Below are 17,383 nucleotides of genomic sequence, written 5' to 3'. Positions count from 1 at the left end.
TATTTTCATGTTAAATGCATATTTGAGTCCATTTTTCCACATACAAATAGCTGCAGGCATTCTTCGGTTGTTGGAGCTCCTGCTCAGCTGCCCCTTCTGATATCAGGGTGTTTACTACAATGTGCTTCTTGCACATTTTTTCCCTTGAAGCCCAGGGTAACCTGTGCATCTCATTGACCAATGAGGAGAAAATGAACAAGTAGTAGGGCCACAACGGAAACCAGGTCCCCAATCTTCTTCTTCTGGGGCTGCACTCCCCATAGGGGATATGTAGCCCCCTATTTTCCCCTCCCTGACCAAAGTCCAGAGAGGCCCCCAAAAGGAACAGGTTCAGTGCAAAACCGTTTTGCATGGGCTTAGTAGAACTAACATCCTAGTGAATTGGAGTAGCAGCAGCCAGTCATATGTATGCTATCTGAACACTGATATTTTGCTAGTATACATGTTATTGACTACTTCTTCAGTGACTTCAATGAGAGTGACACTGATGTCATGCGCAGGCAGTATACTTCCTCCTTAAAATTCATGGTTTCAGTAGAGGCACCCAGGGGACAATATTATTTCTTTAAAAACCGGCTCATGCTGTCTTTTTGACGAGCAGCTACAAATGGGTAGAAAATTCATAGACCAAAAGATGTTTTATTTCAAGGACGTCAGAACAAGATATTGTAACAGTTTCACATATGGTACACAGATGCAATTATTTTATTCCTTACAAAAATACATGTATTTTTAAGTCATGAATACTTCTTTAGAGCTGACCTGATTTTTGTTAATCATTGCAAACCCTGTGTGAAAACCATTAGTTGACCTTTCATAAGTACATGCACTTTTATACAATAAAACCTACTTATTTGGCATGGGCATCGCACATATTTGCCCCAGTTCACTCCTTTGCTGTTGGGCTTTACTGTCCCACAACTCTGTTACTTATTTTACTCCTGTGTTGTCTCTGATGACATGTATAAAAAAATTCTCAACTCTAGTTTGCCTGGTCACACAAGACATAAAAAAACAAAAACTTATATGAATACTAATTATACCACTACTGTGTATGCCATTCTGCAAAAAAAATCAAAGCCGGTTGTTGCCAATAAACACAAGCCTATGCATTTTATAGCCACTGTATGGCGCTATGAATTAAGATGGATTGATACATTAAATGGGGAAAATGTGTGTCCAGTTTCAATATATACAGAGAGAACAAGGTGATCTCTGCAAAGGGTGAAAAATAATTAAAAATGTCCTTATACATATTAGCAAGAGATAAACAGATGAAGGTCATAAGATCAATAGAGGTTATGGTGAAAAATGCTATAGTCACCATAGCAGCCAATGGAATATTCCTGCTCATTGCTCCTGCCTGCACCTAAACTGCTCAATTACTGCAATACCACAAAACACAACTTATTCACCAAAACAGCATTAAACATGCAGACTAAAACCTTTATCTACCTACATATGTGTATGTACATCGCTTGATTTCTATTCCTGTATCAGATGCTCTATTCAGTATACGCTCAGAAGTGTTAAAATCTACATATAAAGAAATCTTAAGTAGCATTTATATCTTATCATGTAATCATTACTAACATTTTGAAAGAATATTTTTGTGGCTGACCAGAGTCTTAAACTAAAATCATGCAAGCAAAAAAGAAAAACTGCTGATATTAGAATATAGTGCTTTAACCCGATAAACAAAAACACAATGAATATTTTTTTGTCTCATTTGATGTTTAGCCCCCTAAGACTTATCATCCCAGAACAAAAAATGAAAGAACAAAATTAAGAATCATAACATTGTCCTCCATAATTAAATGCTGGACAAATAAACTCGTATCATTTCAAGGTTTTCTCTTTAACCCGAAGTTAATTTTAAAAAACAATGCCTGCAAAAAGAATTCCAGTTCTACAATACAGTAATTTTTATTTCTAGTATTTTTTCTACAGTTCTCTGGCAAAGAAAAATTGACGTAAAATTCCAATTTGCTGGCAAATTCTAACTAAATTTCAAGTACTGAAATAATTGAGGTCTTTGAGTTTGAGGTATTTTGTTGGTTTGAAGGATGAAGAGATAGTTGTACATGGGTAGGCCTTCTGCTTTTGACACCAAAACAATAGCATAAACCTTAATGACCAATATTTCAGCCTTGGGAAAAGGATCCTCTGCAGCATTGAAGAATTTGTTGCACGTTAATATATAGCACATGGTCTGGATTTTATATTGAGTGGCTATATAAGATCCTAGGGGATCATAATTTCAATCTTATCAGGAAATTATTAGCTCTGGGAATGACATTAAATGTTTGTTTAAAAAAAAAAACCAAAAACGGATCTGGTTGACATCTCTTTGTCTTCAGGCAGTAAGCAGAGTACAGAAAACTCCAATTATGTATCCAGTTAAAGTTCAGGGCCAGCATCATCAATAAAATAGAAACATCATTACATTGTGACTGCACCTAAAGATTGCAACTAGATCATAATAGAATATACTAAATGACAAACATTTTTATCACAAACTGATAACAGGAAGAAAAACAACACATACACATTAAACAAAATCCATATTTGTAACTTCTAATATAACTAAAACATATATGTGTGTATATATATATATATATATATATATATATATTCACCAAAACTTAGCCCAGAGATGGCTCCTACATTCAGCATGCTTTTGCAGCGTTCAAAAAAACAAGAGGCTTTGAACACGAGCCTCCATATTTTCATAGTCCAAATCATACTTATCGTTTTTCACAGTAATAAAATTGTTCATGTTCAATATTTACTTCAAAAAAGCATGTTCACAAGATTTCAAGACTTTCACCAGTTTTGTGGGCAATTTCTAACTTGTAAATAGAAGCTGCATATGAACAAAAAGCCGGTCATTAAATGAATGAACAACAAAAAAACCCTTTCCTGAATGAATTATTGACTGCAAACTTTGAGCAGGGATTCTGGGACAAAGTGAAATAAGAAAAAAAAAATCTCAACAGGGTGTGCAGTTAATGTCAAGTGCATTCAATTTGGGTTTTAGTAACCCATCATGGTACCAATACCTGAGCCATACTATACTTTGAAATGTACACCAAGACAAGAATTAGAATTTCATTATAAATTCTATAATGAATTTCATTATAAAGTCAGCACCGGTACCCCAGCCTAAAGTTTTGGTCGGCCTCTTCTAGCTTTCCCGATTAGAAGTCAAGGAAAGGCCCTGGCTGGATTCAGTATGGGCATCCGTATACACACGAGGCACTGCCTGGAAAGCTGCTGTCAGGAAAATAAAATCAGCAACATTTCTAAGTTAAAGAGTACCGTCTTGGGTGTAGAAAGCGAGAAAGCAAATTTGGCAAAGATGATACCTTTCTTGGCAAACTGACATATAATGGATTGCATTTGCTTTAGGACTATCTAGGTCTTTTCTGCAGGCATTTAATAATCAACCTAGATAGTCTTGAAGTGTGCAATCCATTAAACCTCAGTTAGCCAATAAACGTATCATCTTTACCAGATAATAAGTGAAACACCAACTTGTTTAGCTAAAATATATGAATATCAGTGAAGCAAACATTGGGCAACACTGCTTACTGGATCTGCGGCAATATCTTTAAAATCATCTCGGCAATTGAAGTTATGTTAGCTCGGCCCTACTTGCTAGAGAGGCTCACCATGGTTGACCCTTGAAAAGACAGTGTGGTTAAGGGCTGTCCTGAAAATGGTGGAATCAAAGGGGATCTTTCTTTTCTTGGGTCATTTGTGCCAGGGATGAACAAACTGCCATTTTCGCTTCAGGTATCACTTATTAAGGATGATATCCGATAAATATTACTTCTTGTCTTGACTATTCCATCATTCATGACATCAAAATAGAACCTTACTGTAATATGTAAACTAGAATAGTAATGCGATGGTTACTTTAATGGTAAATAGCTGAAATGTCCCACTTTTACATATTCCATGGGAATGCACAACAAACACAAGAAGAAACCTTGTTATTACCCTTGTGTACTATGATGCTTCCTTTGCGATTTCCTATAAATCGTATTCAGTTTCATACCTATTCCCACAATAAGTCTTGGATTAAAATGTATTCCAACTGCTTTTGCTGCCAGTTGTGGTAAAGAGGTTAATGAATTAATGAGTTGTACCGTTTCCAGGTTTTTAGAGAGAGATGCACTGTACCCCCCTTTATTATGCCAGTGTTCATGTGTTTTTGTTTAGTATGGTTCGGGAAGAGGGTTCCATCATATTGCCAATCAATTACAGGGCTTCCTTCATCAGCATCCATTGCAGTCAAATACATGGAGCGATGGATCCAAATGATGAATACAGAGACATTATATGTACTATTGCCACTTGCACAGGAGCCCACAAACGTTAAGTCACATTGATGTCTCACTATTGGGGTGTTTCTGTATATCATTCTCTGGGTAGATCAGCTGATATGGCTTCTCACTCTCCTCTAGGACAGAGTTCCCTAGCTCAGCATCTCGCTTCTGAAGCTCATGTCTAGACAGGTGCTCGACAATACCAGCCCCTAACGAATCACCAAGGACATTGGTAGTCGTTCGGAGACGATCTCTGAAACACACAAGGAGTAATCATCAACTTTATAGAATAAGCTATATAACATAATTTTTATACCAAAGCTGCCAAGCTTAAAGTTATATAGATTAAAACTCCATCTCCATACAAATGCCATTAACGGAACTGATCTGAATCGCAATCAGCATGAATGAAATGATACATATGAGTTCAACACAGTCTAATTATATGCAGCAAACCCTACAACTAATACTCACAAGAACCAATCAACAGCGATAATAAGAGTTATATCCTCCGTAGGCAGGCCCACTGATGTCAAGACAATCACCATGGTAACCAGGCCAGCCTGAGGGATTCCAGCTGCTCCAATGCTAGCAGCTGTTGCTGTAATACTGTGGAGAAAACAGAGTGGGACTGAGAATTATTATTATTATTATCTTTTATTTACCCAGCACTTAATACAATACATAAATTCAAGGGGTATGACAAGATGAGAATTGACAGACTAAGACAAACCGATACATTAGGTGGAGAGAGCCCTGCTCGCAAGCTTACAATCTTGAGGGATTGGGGTAACAAACATAAGGAACAGAGAAAGGGTGAGAGGTAGTGTGGTGGTTATATCAGTGACATGGGGTATCCCTGAATGAACAGTAAAGTGCATAATGGAAATACACTTATGGAAAATACTTAAAAGATACTTTCAACTCTAGCTTAATAAAATTAAAACAACCTAGTTTCTCAATAACTGTGACTGATTAACGTATTTAATTTAAACATAAAAGATTATATTACCTCCTCAAAAGTTAGATACGTAGCAAAACTATTAAGTTACGTATAGTCCTCTCCCTCCGCCCTACAGTCTGATCTCCTCCTAGCATAGTGAAAATGAAAGGAAAATAGACCCAAAAAATATCCCACCACATTCAGGTTTATTTACTGACATTTTAGTTGACATTTAAACTCCATGACTTCACCATACACCCAGTGAGCTTCTTCTACAGGAATAGCTTGGCTGACCCTGTATAACACATAATTAACCTCTTAAGGACCAGGCTGTTTTTTTCTTTTTGTACCCTTTGTGACCAACACTTTTGCGGTACTTGTGTTTAGGTGTACAAGTTACATATTGTTTATTTTTAGAACAAGAAGGGCTTTCTTCCGATACTATTTTGAATCATATCTAAATTCCTATAAAAAAATTATAAAATATGATGAAAATTGCAAAAGAGCACTTTTTCTCAGATTTGAAAAATCTTTAACTCATTTGCAAAATCTACTGAAAAAACCTGCTAAATAGAATCTACTAGTTGTCCTGAGTTTAGAAATACCCAATGTTTTTATGTTTTATTTGCAAATTATAAGGTACTAAGTACAAGTAGCGGTGTACTATTTCGAAACCATTTTTTCCCAAATCTGGTAATTCTGCCCCATGTGCTACTTGGGACATCTTTAAACCTAGCCACTCCAATTTACCCCATGAAACAATTCATTTTTTTGTAGACACCCCTTGGGTAATTGAAATGCAAGTATTTGAACTCTTTCCATTTCAGGAATTTATTTTATTTTTATATTTTTGGACTTTTTTTTATTACATTTTGTTGGAACTGGGTGGTTCCCCTTATGGTGACATCACTGTATTATAAAATTTTTATTTAAATGTTACCAGATTTTATAATTCACAATGCAAATGGGGTTCTGATCATGCATTTGCAGGAGTATATTTTTTATTTAAATGTAACACTCAGCTATAATACCAGGGGGGGGCAGGCATCTTTTGGGACACACTCTCACACTAACATACACACATACACTAACACATACTTGCTAGCATGCATATTTACACATACACACGCATGGTAACAAATACATTTACATATTCACTCATCCTACCACACACACATACAATTTTACACTAATGCTAGCACAGACATTTATTATACATACACATTCATGCTAATAGAAACACACTCATGTCAACGTACACATACACAGCCAAGCCCATCCTCCAACACACACACTCATGCTAACACATGCACAATCACTGTAACATTTATGTTTGCATGCATACTCACTACTTCTCTAACACCCCTATAATCTCTTTCATTCTCTTTCTCCCTGCTTCACTCATTCCCTTATTTTTTCTCTTACTCACTCCTCCTCTTACTCTCTCCCACCCACACCTCACACCCTTACTTTCCTGGAGGTTTCTTTCCCGCCGTATTCTCACGTTCGCTTCTTTTTTGAGAGTCTTGCAATGGCCTGGAGAGGGTGGCATTTGACCCCCGTCCCAGCCCACCCCTGTATATTACCATTAAAGTTTTTCTATTGTCGCTTTATATCTGTGAGGTTTTTTGAATGCCTCCTCTCCCATTTAGTTACGCAAAGCAAGTTCAGCCTTTCTTGCTGGAGATTCTTACCAGTGCTCTTTTTTTATAATGATGAGTGAAGTGGGGGGATTGAAACCACAACTCTCCTCCAAATTCTATTTTTAATAAATAGATCACATTTATGAAGGATGTCAAAGAGATGAAAATGATTTAAGATGTTGGCTCTGTCCTTGTCACATTCAGATGACATAGAAACGTACTACTGAAACACAATATTGACAAGTGACAAAGGTATGGTCACTCACCTAATGGTTAGGATCTGCCCAAAATTCAGCTCATAGTTGTTTACTTGTGCAATGAAGATGGCAGCCAGTGCCTCATATAGTGCTGTTCCATCCATGTTAATAGTTGCTCCAACAGGAAGCACAAACCTGGTGATACGCTTATCCACACCATTGTTCTCTTCCAAGCACTTAAAGGTTATGGGGAGTGTTGCGGAGCTGAGGAAGGAAAATTATATCAAGACTCCATATTGCAGTGATCTGTTACATAATAAAGCAGCAATAGCATTAAGATGAAACCAAGTGACGTTTTTATAGTGTTCTAAAACACATTAATGACAAGGGTCAAGGGAGTAATGCCAGGGTCAAGAATTCTTTGGCCCTCCCCTTTCTGTGCTTCATCTTATATACCAGACCACCTTTTCTTTGTCTGCCCCAAGCCTCATTTGGTTCTGCCCCAGTACAACCCTTCCCATTTTCTCTGTACAAACACCTTTCATACACCCTCTTTCTCTGTCCCAAACTGCCCTCTTCCTTATATGCTTGTCCTACTTTCTGCAAAGACCACTCAACTTTTGTCCTAGCTACCTCTGTGTCTATCCTTGTTACCTGATATTAATAAATTTAGAGCCTGCTGGTCCAGCTCTCTATGGCCAAGTCTTTGCAGCTTCAGGCACAATCACCTCCAGTAGCAATTGTTCATGTTCTGTGCACAACTTGATGCTAAGCTCCAGAAAATAACATATTCTGGGGCTCTGCAACATGAAGAATCGCTAGTGGAGAGACTTATATCAGCAATGTCTCTATTATGCTGTGCAATGGCAGTGTTTAGGTGCAGCATGTGCACTCACCTTAGTAAGACCTCACTTTCATTATTAAGTGAAAGAAAGGCTCTATAGAAATAGTAGGGATGCATAAACAGAAAACAATACAGGAAAGGTATCTATAGGGGTTAAATGACTACCATTAAATGTTTTTTTCTCAATAAAAAAAAGATATGTATGGGAATAACCCTATACAGACAGACAGTCACATACGAATCTCAATTTCTGAAGTATTAACCTTGATGATGTTCCGAGAGCTGTGATAAGGGCCTGAAGTAACCCTCCAATGAACGGCCAAGGGTTTCTGCGGGTGACAATGAAAAATAATAAGGGAAGGACAACTAGAGCATGTATTAGAAGCCCTATGATGACTGTGATCGTATACATCCCCAGCTGTCCCCCCATCACCATCAGGTCATCCATCTCCAAGATCTTTCCAGATATCAGGAAAAGAATTCCAATAGGGGCATACCTGTAGCGAAAAGATTAAAAAAGAGTACATTTAAAACACCCTATGCAAATTTAGATAACATGTTCTCTTTCTAGCATTCTTTTACCTTGCTTTTTGTAAACAGACACCCATTCTTTAGACAACTAATATGTGAATATGTGTGAATATCTATGCACAAAGGGGAATGGATGCAAACTATTACATTATGCATGGATCAAAACAGAAAAGCACAACTAAAACTCAAATACTTCAAGTTGCTATCAGAACAAAATCTGTTGAATTTCTAGTATGTACTTTCTGATAAATGCAAAAGTTGTTTATGTTCTTTCTTTCTGAATAAGTGGTTTATGTTCTTATATTAGTATGAAAATTCTTATAAAAAAACTTTACTCATAGATGTACTCTGATGTACTCAGAGAAAACTATAAAAAGGAACCGATGTTATAATTATACAATCTCACCATATGATAATTGCCACCAGTCTCATAATAGCTTCATTGAGGCAGTCAAAAAACTCCTTAAGTGCTCTTCCCTGTTCTTTCATTTTTCCAATCACCAACCCAAAGCACATAGAGAAGACCACCAGGCCTAAGGCATTGACACCATTAGCCGAGCCTGATATAGGTACCACTTCTTCTACATTCATCATTTCCTGCAGCTTTCCCATTGCTCGGGTCACATTCTCCAGGATGTCACTGACATTAATTGGAGCAGTAAGCTCTTCTGTGTGATTTGTGGAGTTATTGTCACTAGGGATGGGCACTTTATACATCCTTGTGCCATACTGAGTTTTGTACTGCAAAAAAGACAATGAATCATCAGAACACTGTGATGACATTGAGATGGTCACTTCATCCAGTACTAAAATATTCATGTGTGCTGTTCACTCTACATCAAAACCCTTATTACATATGGGAAATCCTTAAGCAACTGGGGAACCTTAGTCTACACAAGTATATACTTAAGGAAAGCCGAAAATCGGGTGACCTGGTACCTTGTAGATGGCCAGCCAAATAGGTGAAAGATACCAATGTGATAATTGGGTTACCAGGTATCTGGGTAGTATCAGAGAGACTGGTACTTGTTGGCCTGCACTACTCTACTATGGAAGTAATAATTATATCAATATGCCGGATACATTCAACTTCTATTTTTGCAAGTGTTCTTCACCCTGTAGCGTTAAGTGTTTAACAGTGTTTTTAGTGAACCATCTTTTCCTAACAGTCACCAAAACTTGTTTGTGTTTGTATTTGTGGCTACAAATAAAAGAACAAATAAGAACTACAGCTCTGAAGCATATGTTTTTGTGGATCTTGGCATAGTAAATATTATGAGAGCTTAGAAAGTGAAAGTAAATTCTAAACATAAATTTATAGAATTTTCACTGTACTTGAAATAATAATGTTGCATATATGTATTACCTGTTTGAAGCAGGCTTCCACCAAATTTGGAGGGAACATATTTCTAAAGAGGCAAACACAAAAGAAAATATATATATATGTTACAGAACAGGAGAGGATTACATTAGACCTACATGTTCTATGTTTATGCACTAAAGTAAGAACCCCCATGGATTTCTAATAGGTCATTTCACTGGACTGTATGCACTACGTAGGGCTAGCTTCTTCTTTCAGGAGAAATTAATTGGAATGCATAATGTACCTTAAAGCAAGGGAACCACTGGAGTAACTACAGGGGTCGCAGCTGCGACCAGGCCCGTGCCTCTAGGGAACCCGGTGCGACCCCTTCTTCCTGTCTCCTTGTTCCGGTTCAAGATTGTTTAGAAAGGGCCCTTACGACATGGACCACACCGCTCCAAGTCGGAATGTCCCTTTCTAAACTACCGTATTTGCTCGATTATAAGACGACCCTGATTATAAGACCACCCCCCAAAATCTGAATATTAATTTATGAAAAAAAGAAAAAGCCTGAATATAAGATGACCCTATAGGAAAAAAGTTTTACCAGTAAATGTTAATTCATGTAAACTATGTGAACAATTTTTTTTTTTATAAAAGCTATGATTGAGAAAAATATTTTGTTTTTATTTCCTTTTTTCAACCTGCCCCCCCAGTTATGCACATCTGCCCCCTGGCTTGCCACTCTGCCTCCAGAATTGCCTTATACCCATATATGCCACTGGCATTTAGGGGGTTAAAAGGCATATTATGGGGCAGAGTGGCATATAGGGAGGTATAAGGCATTTCAGGAGGCAGAGTGGCATATAGAGGGTTAAAAGGCATTTCTGGAGGCAGAGTGGCATTAAGGGGGTTAAAAGGCATTTCACAGAGCACTCTGCCTCCAGAAATGCCTTATGCCCCCCATTTAACACTCCCTCCCCCTCCCTCTTCCAAATTTACCGGAGCTTCTGAGTCCCCGGTGCGTAGTCCGGACAGCGTGTAGAGATCTAGCGATTCACGTAGACAACTTCCGCTGCAGCCGGGAGGAGGTGCGGCTAGCAGCGGGGGTTGTCTGTGTCCATCGCGCAAACCTTCCCCGGCTGTCAGAGATCACGGCGAATCGCGTAGAGCTCTACACACTGCCCGGGGGGGGGGGCAGGAGGATCCAGGTCCCCTGCATCGCTGTGGGGTATCTGGATCTTAGTCTCATAGTCAGGAGGCACAGACCAGTTGTGTGGGGGCAATGATGGCACTTTGGACTAGCTGTTGAAGTTGTCGGGCCTGGGGCAATGTTTTGCACCAGGGCCTCATGGTTTCTAGTCCCCCTGCAGGCAGCTGAGGTTTTTCCTCACAGATTAGTGAATCAACTCATGTCTATTACAACTAGACTTGTGCATTCATCTTCGGGCGAACATGAAAATGAACACGAAGAGTGCGTTTTCATGTTCGTTCTGAAGACACGCCGAAGAGAAGACAGCGGCGGTAAAACGTAGGCGAAGACAAAGACACACACCATGAAGATCTTCGTGATCCTCTTCGTCTACCGCTCTCCCCGGTCCCTTCCCCTTCTAACTTACCTTATCTTCGCGGCATCGCGGCAGTTCACGGAAGTGGAAATCCGCAGGTTCGCCGTCACGGGTAACAGGGCAGTGCGAATGAGCCTATTGGTCACCTACAGTGACCAATAGGCTCACTCGCACGGCCTTTGTAACCCCTGACAGCGAACCTATGGATTTCCGCTCCCGTTAACCCCTTCGATGCTGCGTTAGATAACGGGAGCGGAAATCCATAGGTTAAAGCGACCAATAGGCTCACTCGCACGGCCCCTTAACCCCTTAAGGTGCAACAAGTGCACCAGGAGCCTAAAAGTCTGTACGAACGACCAACAGAGTCGCTCGTACAGACTTTTAAAACCCTAATGCAGCAACTTACCCGGCAGATCCCAATGGTCTCCCTGTTCTATCAGTTAATAAATGATAGAACAGGGAGACCAATGGTATCTGCCGGACAAGTTACGGCACCAGGCGTTTAACAGTCTGTACGAGTGACCCTATTGGTCGCCAGCAGGGGGCTCGTCTGCCATCAGTTGCTCATACGGACATTTAAACTCCTGGCGCCAGAGCTGCTGCGGTACGCGTTAACCCCGTATTAACCCCTTAACCGGAAAAAAACGAAGAAAAAACGAACACGAAGAATGTCCACGAATATTCGCCCGAAGAGAAGACAGGAACAGGCGAATATTCGTGGAATACGAAGATTTTTTTTCCCCGAAGACGAGCACGAAGAAGAACACGAAGAGCCCCCTGGTGCCCAAGTCTAATTACAACCACATCTAAACAACAACTATAAGAATTATGAAACATAGCATACCAAAGATTGGAAGGATCTTAAGGAATCCAATCCCACCAACTCCACCCAAAAAACCAGACCAGACCAGACCAGACAAAAGTATCAGGACAACTGAGAGGTATGCCATAGCCACCAAACAAGACGATCCCATGGGTTGCTATAATGATTTGAAAATGTTCAAACTTTGCACCAAAATCACATTTTTATACGATATACTAATGAGTCAAATACCAATGTGAACTAGTTTAGAGATTTTATAGAGTTAACTCTCCATTAAACCCTGTTGCTCAGCAGGAACAGAGCAGCTACAACTACAAGTGAAGTCAGGATATTGATCCTGTTAACATTTAGCTGAAATTAAGTCAGCCTTACAGCTATTAGAGTCACTTACAATATACTTACCCTTTCCCACTTACAAAAATGAATATTACAACATTACTTAAAATTATTTTTGATTTAACTTTATTTCAGTGCCAGGCAAGCTTTGATGGCCCACTTTATACAAGTTGGGCATTTGTAAACAAATCTGAAAATGTAGGTTAGCACTGGATTAAATAACACAAAATAAATCACCTAGGTAACTAATTTTAACCCCTTAATGATAATTGTAGTGCCTGGCATGTCGTGGGGATGAAGGATCTTAGAAAGTCAACTATTGCTTCCTTCGTTCATCCAGTGTTGCTGAAATGCCTCGATATCGAGGCATTTCCCAACATCAAAAATAAAGACCGGGGCGCCTTGTGAGAAGGCAGCATGCCTTTCCCAAGATGTCAGAGCCTTTCTGCTGTCCAAACCCTCCTGAGTCCACTGCATTCTGATCACAGGCACTGCCATGAGCAATACTGGGCAATGTAGCCCAGTAAATATTAAGAAATATATAAAACTAAACATGCAACTTAAGATAGCGCATCAGGCCTACTTATCTCCCCACAGACAATTTTTAATCGGCATAATACCAGTGGACGCTTGCCCAAAATGTGGTTTTGCAGGTGCTGACCTGTTTCATAATTTTTGGGCTTGCCCTCTAATTCGTGTCTTCTGGACTACTATCCAAACCTTTTTGAGGCAGTTATCAACTGATGCTTATTGTATTGACCCGGCTGCGGGCATTCATGGCCTCGTTAGGATGGGGGGATCCAGGGATGTGACATTAATCAGAATAATTTTGGCAGTGGCTAGGAAATCTATTTTGCATCATTGGATACAGGTGTCCCCACCATCTCTGTCCCTGGTTCGTTCTAAATTGTTGTATTTGCTTCGAATGGACTGGTTGGATGCTTCCCTCAATAAAGACAAGGGTACTAAACGTTTCTTTACGAAATGGGAAACCTTTATTAAAACGTTGGACGAACCCCTTAAGACACGAATTATACATACTTTTCAGGATACCTCGTGGTTCACTGCCCGCTTACTCCAAGGTGCTACCCCTTGCGCCTAAGTTGTTACTATGTTTGACTAGACAACTGACGAACAACATGTATATACATATATTAATGCATTTTCTTTTTTCTTTTCTTTTTCTGTCCATGGCCATGGGTTTAAATGGTTGTTGGGTGGGTGGGGTGGGCGGACTTGTTTTTGTTTTTGTTTTTATGTTATTGTGTCGCTTGTCTCCCTTATCTGGGACTGTGTACTGTTCCTTGATGTCTCTGAGACAGTGGCTGTATCGTTTTGTCACGATGTTCTTGTTCTTTGTTAAAAATTAATAAAAAGTTTAAAAAAAAAAAAAAGAAATATATAAAACTAAAAAAATATTTTAGAAAATTGACAATTTAAAAATAGTTAAAGAGCAAATAAAAATGTTATAACATTTAAAAACAATAAAGACTCCAGTAATGGCATCATAGGGAGAACCAGCCAGTTCTAAAGAAATGTCAGAAAAATGTAAAAGTACGGTAATACAAATACAAAAAAAAATATTTACAAATAGATGCCCAAAAACCTTGTGCCCAAACACTTTGTGCTTCCCCCAAAGTACAAAAAAGGAAAAAAATAGTGTGGAATGTCAGGGGGAATTTTATTGCCTTATAAATAGCAATATGTTACTTGTACTTACTGCCCTATAAAAAAATAAAATAAAAAATTATTCTAAATAATGGTATCTAATGAAAGCCTTTCTTGTCCTGGACAAAAATAAATGCATAATTTGTATGGGTACTGTAAATGAAAAAGAAGAAAACTACAGCTAAACCCAAACAACGCAGAAAACGATTGTCATGAAGGGTACAACATTTAAAAAACAGTCCGGTCATGTTCTTGCAATACTACACATACTGAGAAAAAGTACTATGGCCATTATCCACCATATCTGCAACCATGTGTATAACTCGAAACTTTATTGTGACTGTTCTGTAAATGAGTGCTAGAAATAGGGCAGTGATCAATGCATGAATGCAGTGTTACAGCTTCAGTACAAATGTTATTATGCGGCTGTGTCTGTATTAAACAACCAGTCCTTATTAAATGGGTTGAACCGAAGGTTTTGGTACAAAACTGACCAGGACACATAACAAAACAAGAAAACTAGGTAGAGCTCTATACTTAAAAACCCCAAACATACTTTCTATAAATAACTGATGGTTATAAGCCAAGAAAAATCAAAATGCCACAGGCACTCTAAAGATCAATCCAAAATAAAGCAACCAAACAACAAGTGTCTTTCAAGCAATAATAATACTGTGCTGTATTTATAAAAAGAGAGTCTATGGCAAAGTGATAAACACGGAGTTAAACACCATAGCAACCAACGGAATATACCTGCTAATTTATCCATGTTTTGGACAAAAAATGTGCTATATAAATATGGTTGAATGTGATTTTTGTGTAACAAGTCATCATTTGAGACTAGTTATTCATTTCAGAGACTAAAATGCAAAGTATATGTTAAGGGATTGTTTTACCTGATTAGGTCTAAAATGGCATCAGTTGCTTGTACCCTCTCAATTTTTCCCTGTGCAGCCATGTTCTCCTTGGTTCCTTTTCCTGGATGGATGATGATCACCATGACAATGCCAATGAAGACCGCTATAAAGGTGGTCACTGTGTAATATACCACTGCACGCATGCCCATCTTGCCTGATGCCTTGCTATCCAAAGCAGCCATACCTATAGCAAATCACCACAGATTAAACAAAGTAGGTGGCACAAAACCTTCCAGAATTTTCTTTCTTGGCGTGTAGGCAGTAAGTATCATTACCGGTATTTTGCAAAATTAGAAAGATAAAATGTTACATGTCAAATAAGCTAAAATACACAATTCCAATGGCCACTAGTAACAAAAGTTCAACACTATGATCACTGAGGTTGTAGGTATGTATATGCTATGGCTGAAATGAATAAATTCAGCACATAGAAATCAAAGCATGAAAATTAGTTGAGGCTATTGTGATCATTATCGCTAAGAAAACAAAAAAGGTATATCCATTCTTGTATTCTACTGAAGGTTTTTGGTGATTCCTCTTTACTGGCTAGGACTGCAGTTTAACCAATGTGTGTATGCTCTCCCATCCTTACCTGGCGTCCTACATGGATTCCACCCAGTGGATAAAAAGTTGCATGTGATTTCATTAGTAGGTTTCGGTAATTCTATACAGCTATGCATGTTTTGATGCTTAATGTCACCACTACCCTATTCCTGTGAACAAGGCCTTGGTTTATCTCTGTCTTATGAAGGTACTCCGCTGACCTTTTAGGGTAAAAATCCTTTGGTAGATAACTTTTGTCTTGGAGGCCAAAGGGCTCTGACTCTTCAGAAATGGGCTGTTGTAATTGAAGAGACATGCCTAGCTTAGTAGCTTCTCTCCTTTGGATTCAGACCTTGACTATTACATTGGGTTACAGTTTGATTTTTTTTATTGAATTCAGGTGATTAAAACCTTTAGAAGAGGGATCTTACCAGTCACCAAGCTGGACACAATGAGGGGCAAAACTAGCATCTGTAGCATCCTCATTAATAGTTCCCCCGGAAAGGAGAAGTACTTAATCTGCCGATATGTCATTTTATAGGGTCGCAAAACGAAGGCCAACACAATACCTGGAGAGACATTAAAAAGTCAACTCTTAAGACTAAAGTTTACAGTACAGTTAATGTAACTAGCATATAAGTATTAAAAATGCATGAGAGTGGTAAAAATACAAACTATTCAATGAAAATAAGCCCAATCAGAAAATACATCTATTTAATAAAATCAGTTATTTATAATATTAATGAAGAATATTTTTAAAAAATAACTTTATATTCCTCTGATTATAAAAATAGCATGGTAATAATGTTCTAACCTAAAGGTAACACAAAAAGAAAGAAACTAATTACGTACCTAGGACTACAGCTGCAATGGTCAATATCACGAAGGCATTCCGACACAGAAATCCACGAAAACTACCCAAGGTCATCTCACGGATGTGCTTGCCTGCACGCGATGCTCTCTTCTGCATGGCATGCTGCCAGCTGTGCATTCTCCCCTCAGGTTTCAGACCTTTATCAGAGTCTTCCTTCAGGAACAGGCTATCAGCATTAGCATCTTTCTCACTCATGATCAAACTGTAGAATGGTCCAGGAAATAAAGCTGTGGTAAAGGAAGCAGGACATTTTAATAAAAAAATATATTACCACATAAGTTACCTTGGTATTCTTTGTAAAGGATTCCTCTTGAACATTGCTGTTGAACATCTTCTCTGAATGTCTGACCAATACAGAAAATACAAAATGTCTAAAGGGTATAAAGCAGTTGCTAATACAAGAAGGGTGAACTTACGACTGTTTATACCTATTAGATACGTCACAAATTATAAAATACCAAAAGGGAAGCCATATCTTCATTTGAAGAAAAAAAAACAAAAAACTTTAGATACATTATTATTGCAGAATAATAATATAGATTAAATAAATTATGTCATGTTGCAAAATTTCTATAGGAAATCACCTTCAAAAATGTAAGAAATGTTTCAATAATAAGAAAGAAACTAATTAATTACATTTTGACCTGTACAATTGAATACATATGATATGTATGATATATATGATAAATATCCTTACACCTCTACATAGCAAGAAGTTGTTTAATCCTTCACAATATAGGGTTTAATTAAATATGGAATGCTTTACAAGGCACGTAAATCTCACCACTTATTTAAATGTGATGGTACATCAGCATGCCATTGGGTTTATTAGAGCATGCTGTCATGAACTGGGTCCATA

The 17,383-nt window shown here is 38.3% G+C and overlaps 1 protein-coding gene across 3 annotated transcripts; it reads right to left on the bottom strand.

The window, feature by feature from the left end:
- Positions 1-4,388: 4,388 nt before the first annotated feature.
- On the bottom strand, positions 4,389-16,719 carry LOC149274921 (excitatory amino acid transporter 1-like). 3 transcript variants are annotated; one of them, XM_089505124.1, is made up of 9 exons: positions 16,503-16,719; positions 16,082-16,219; positions 15,087-15,291; positions 9,859-9,901; positions 8,899-9,233; positions 8,225-8,458; positions 7,187-7,381; positions 4,809-4,943; positions 4,389-4,587 (listed from the first exon to the last, which is right to left on the bottom strand). In XM_089505124.1, the coding sequence occupies exons 1-9, from the start codon at positions 16,717-16,719 to the stop codon at positions 4,389-4,391; spliced, it is 1,701 nt and encodes a 566-aa protein (XP_089361250.1). The 3 variants fall into 3 exon arrangements, with proteins under 3 accessions (XP_089361250.1, XP_089361251.1, XP_089361252.1); XM_089505125.1 differs by lacking the exon at positions 4,809-4,943; XM_089505126.1 differs by lacking the exon at positions 16,082-16,219 and having other exon boundaries at positions 16,503-16,548.
- Between the last annotated feature and the right edge of the window lie 664 nt (positions 16,720-17,383).

Source organism: Sceloporus occidentalis, unplaced genomic scaffold (genome assembly GCF_023333645.1).
Source record: "Sceloporus occidentalis isolate IW3139 unplaced genomic scaffold, rSceOcc1.0.p SCAF_311, whole genome shotgun sequence".
In the NCBI taxonomy this organism is placed as follows: domain Eukaryota; kingdom Metazoa; phylum Chordata; class Lepidosauria; order Squamata; family Phrynosomatidae; genus Sceloporus; species Sceloporus occidentalis.
This window is presented reverse-complemented; position numbering and strand designations above follow the sequence as displayed.

What these genes read in the sequence shown, in the direction of transcription:
- LOC149274921 (XM_089505124.1), bottom strand. Translation starts at nt 16,719, where the DNA reads ATGAGTGAGAAAGATGCTAATGCTGATAGCCTGTTCCTGAAGGAAGAC. An exon ending in TGGAAGCCTGCTTCAAACAG is followed by an intron (nt 9,234 to 9,858) that starts GTAATACATATA and finishes TCTTTTTTGCAG; the next exon opens with TACAAAACTCAGTATGGCAC. An exon ending in CTGGTGGCAATTATCATATG is followed by an intron (nt 8,459 to 8,898) that starts GTGAGATTGTAT and finishes TTTTCGCTACAG; the next exon opens with GTATGCCCCTATTGGAATTC.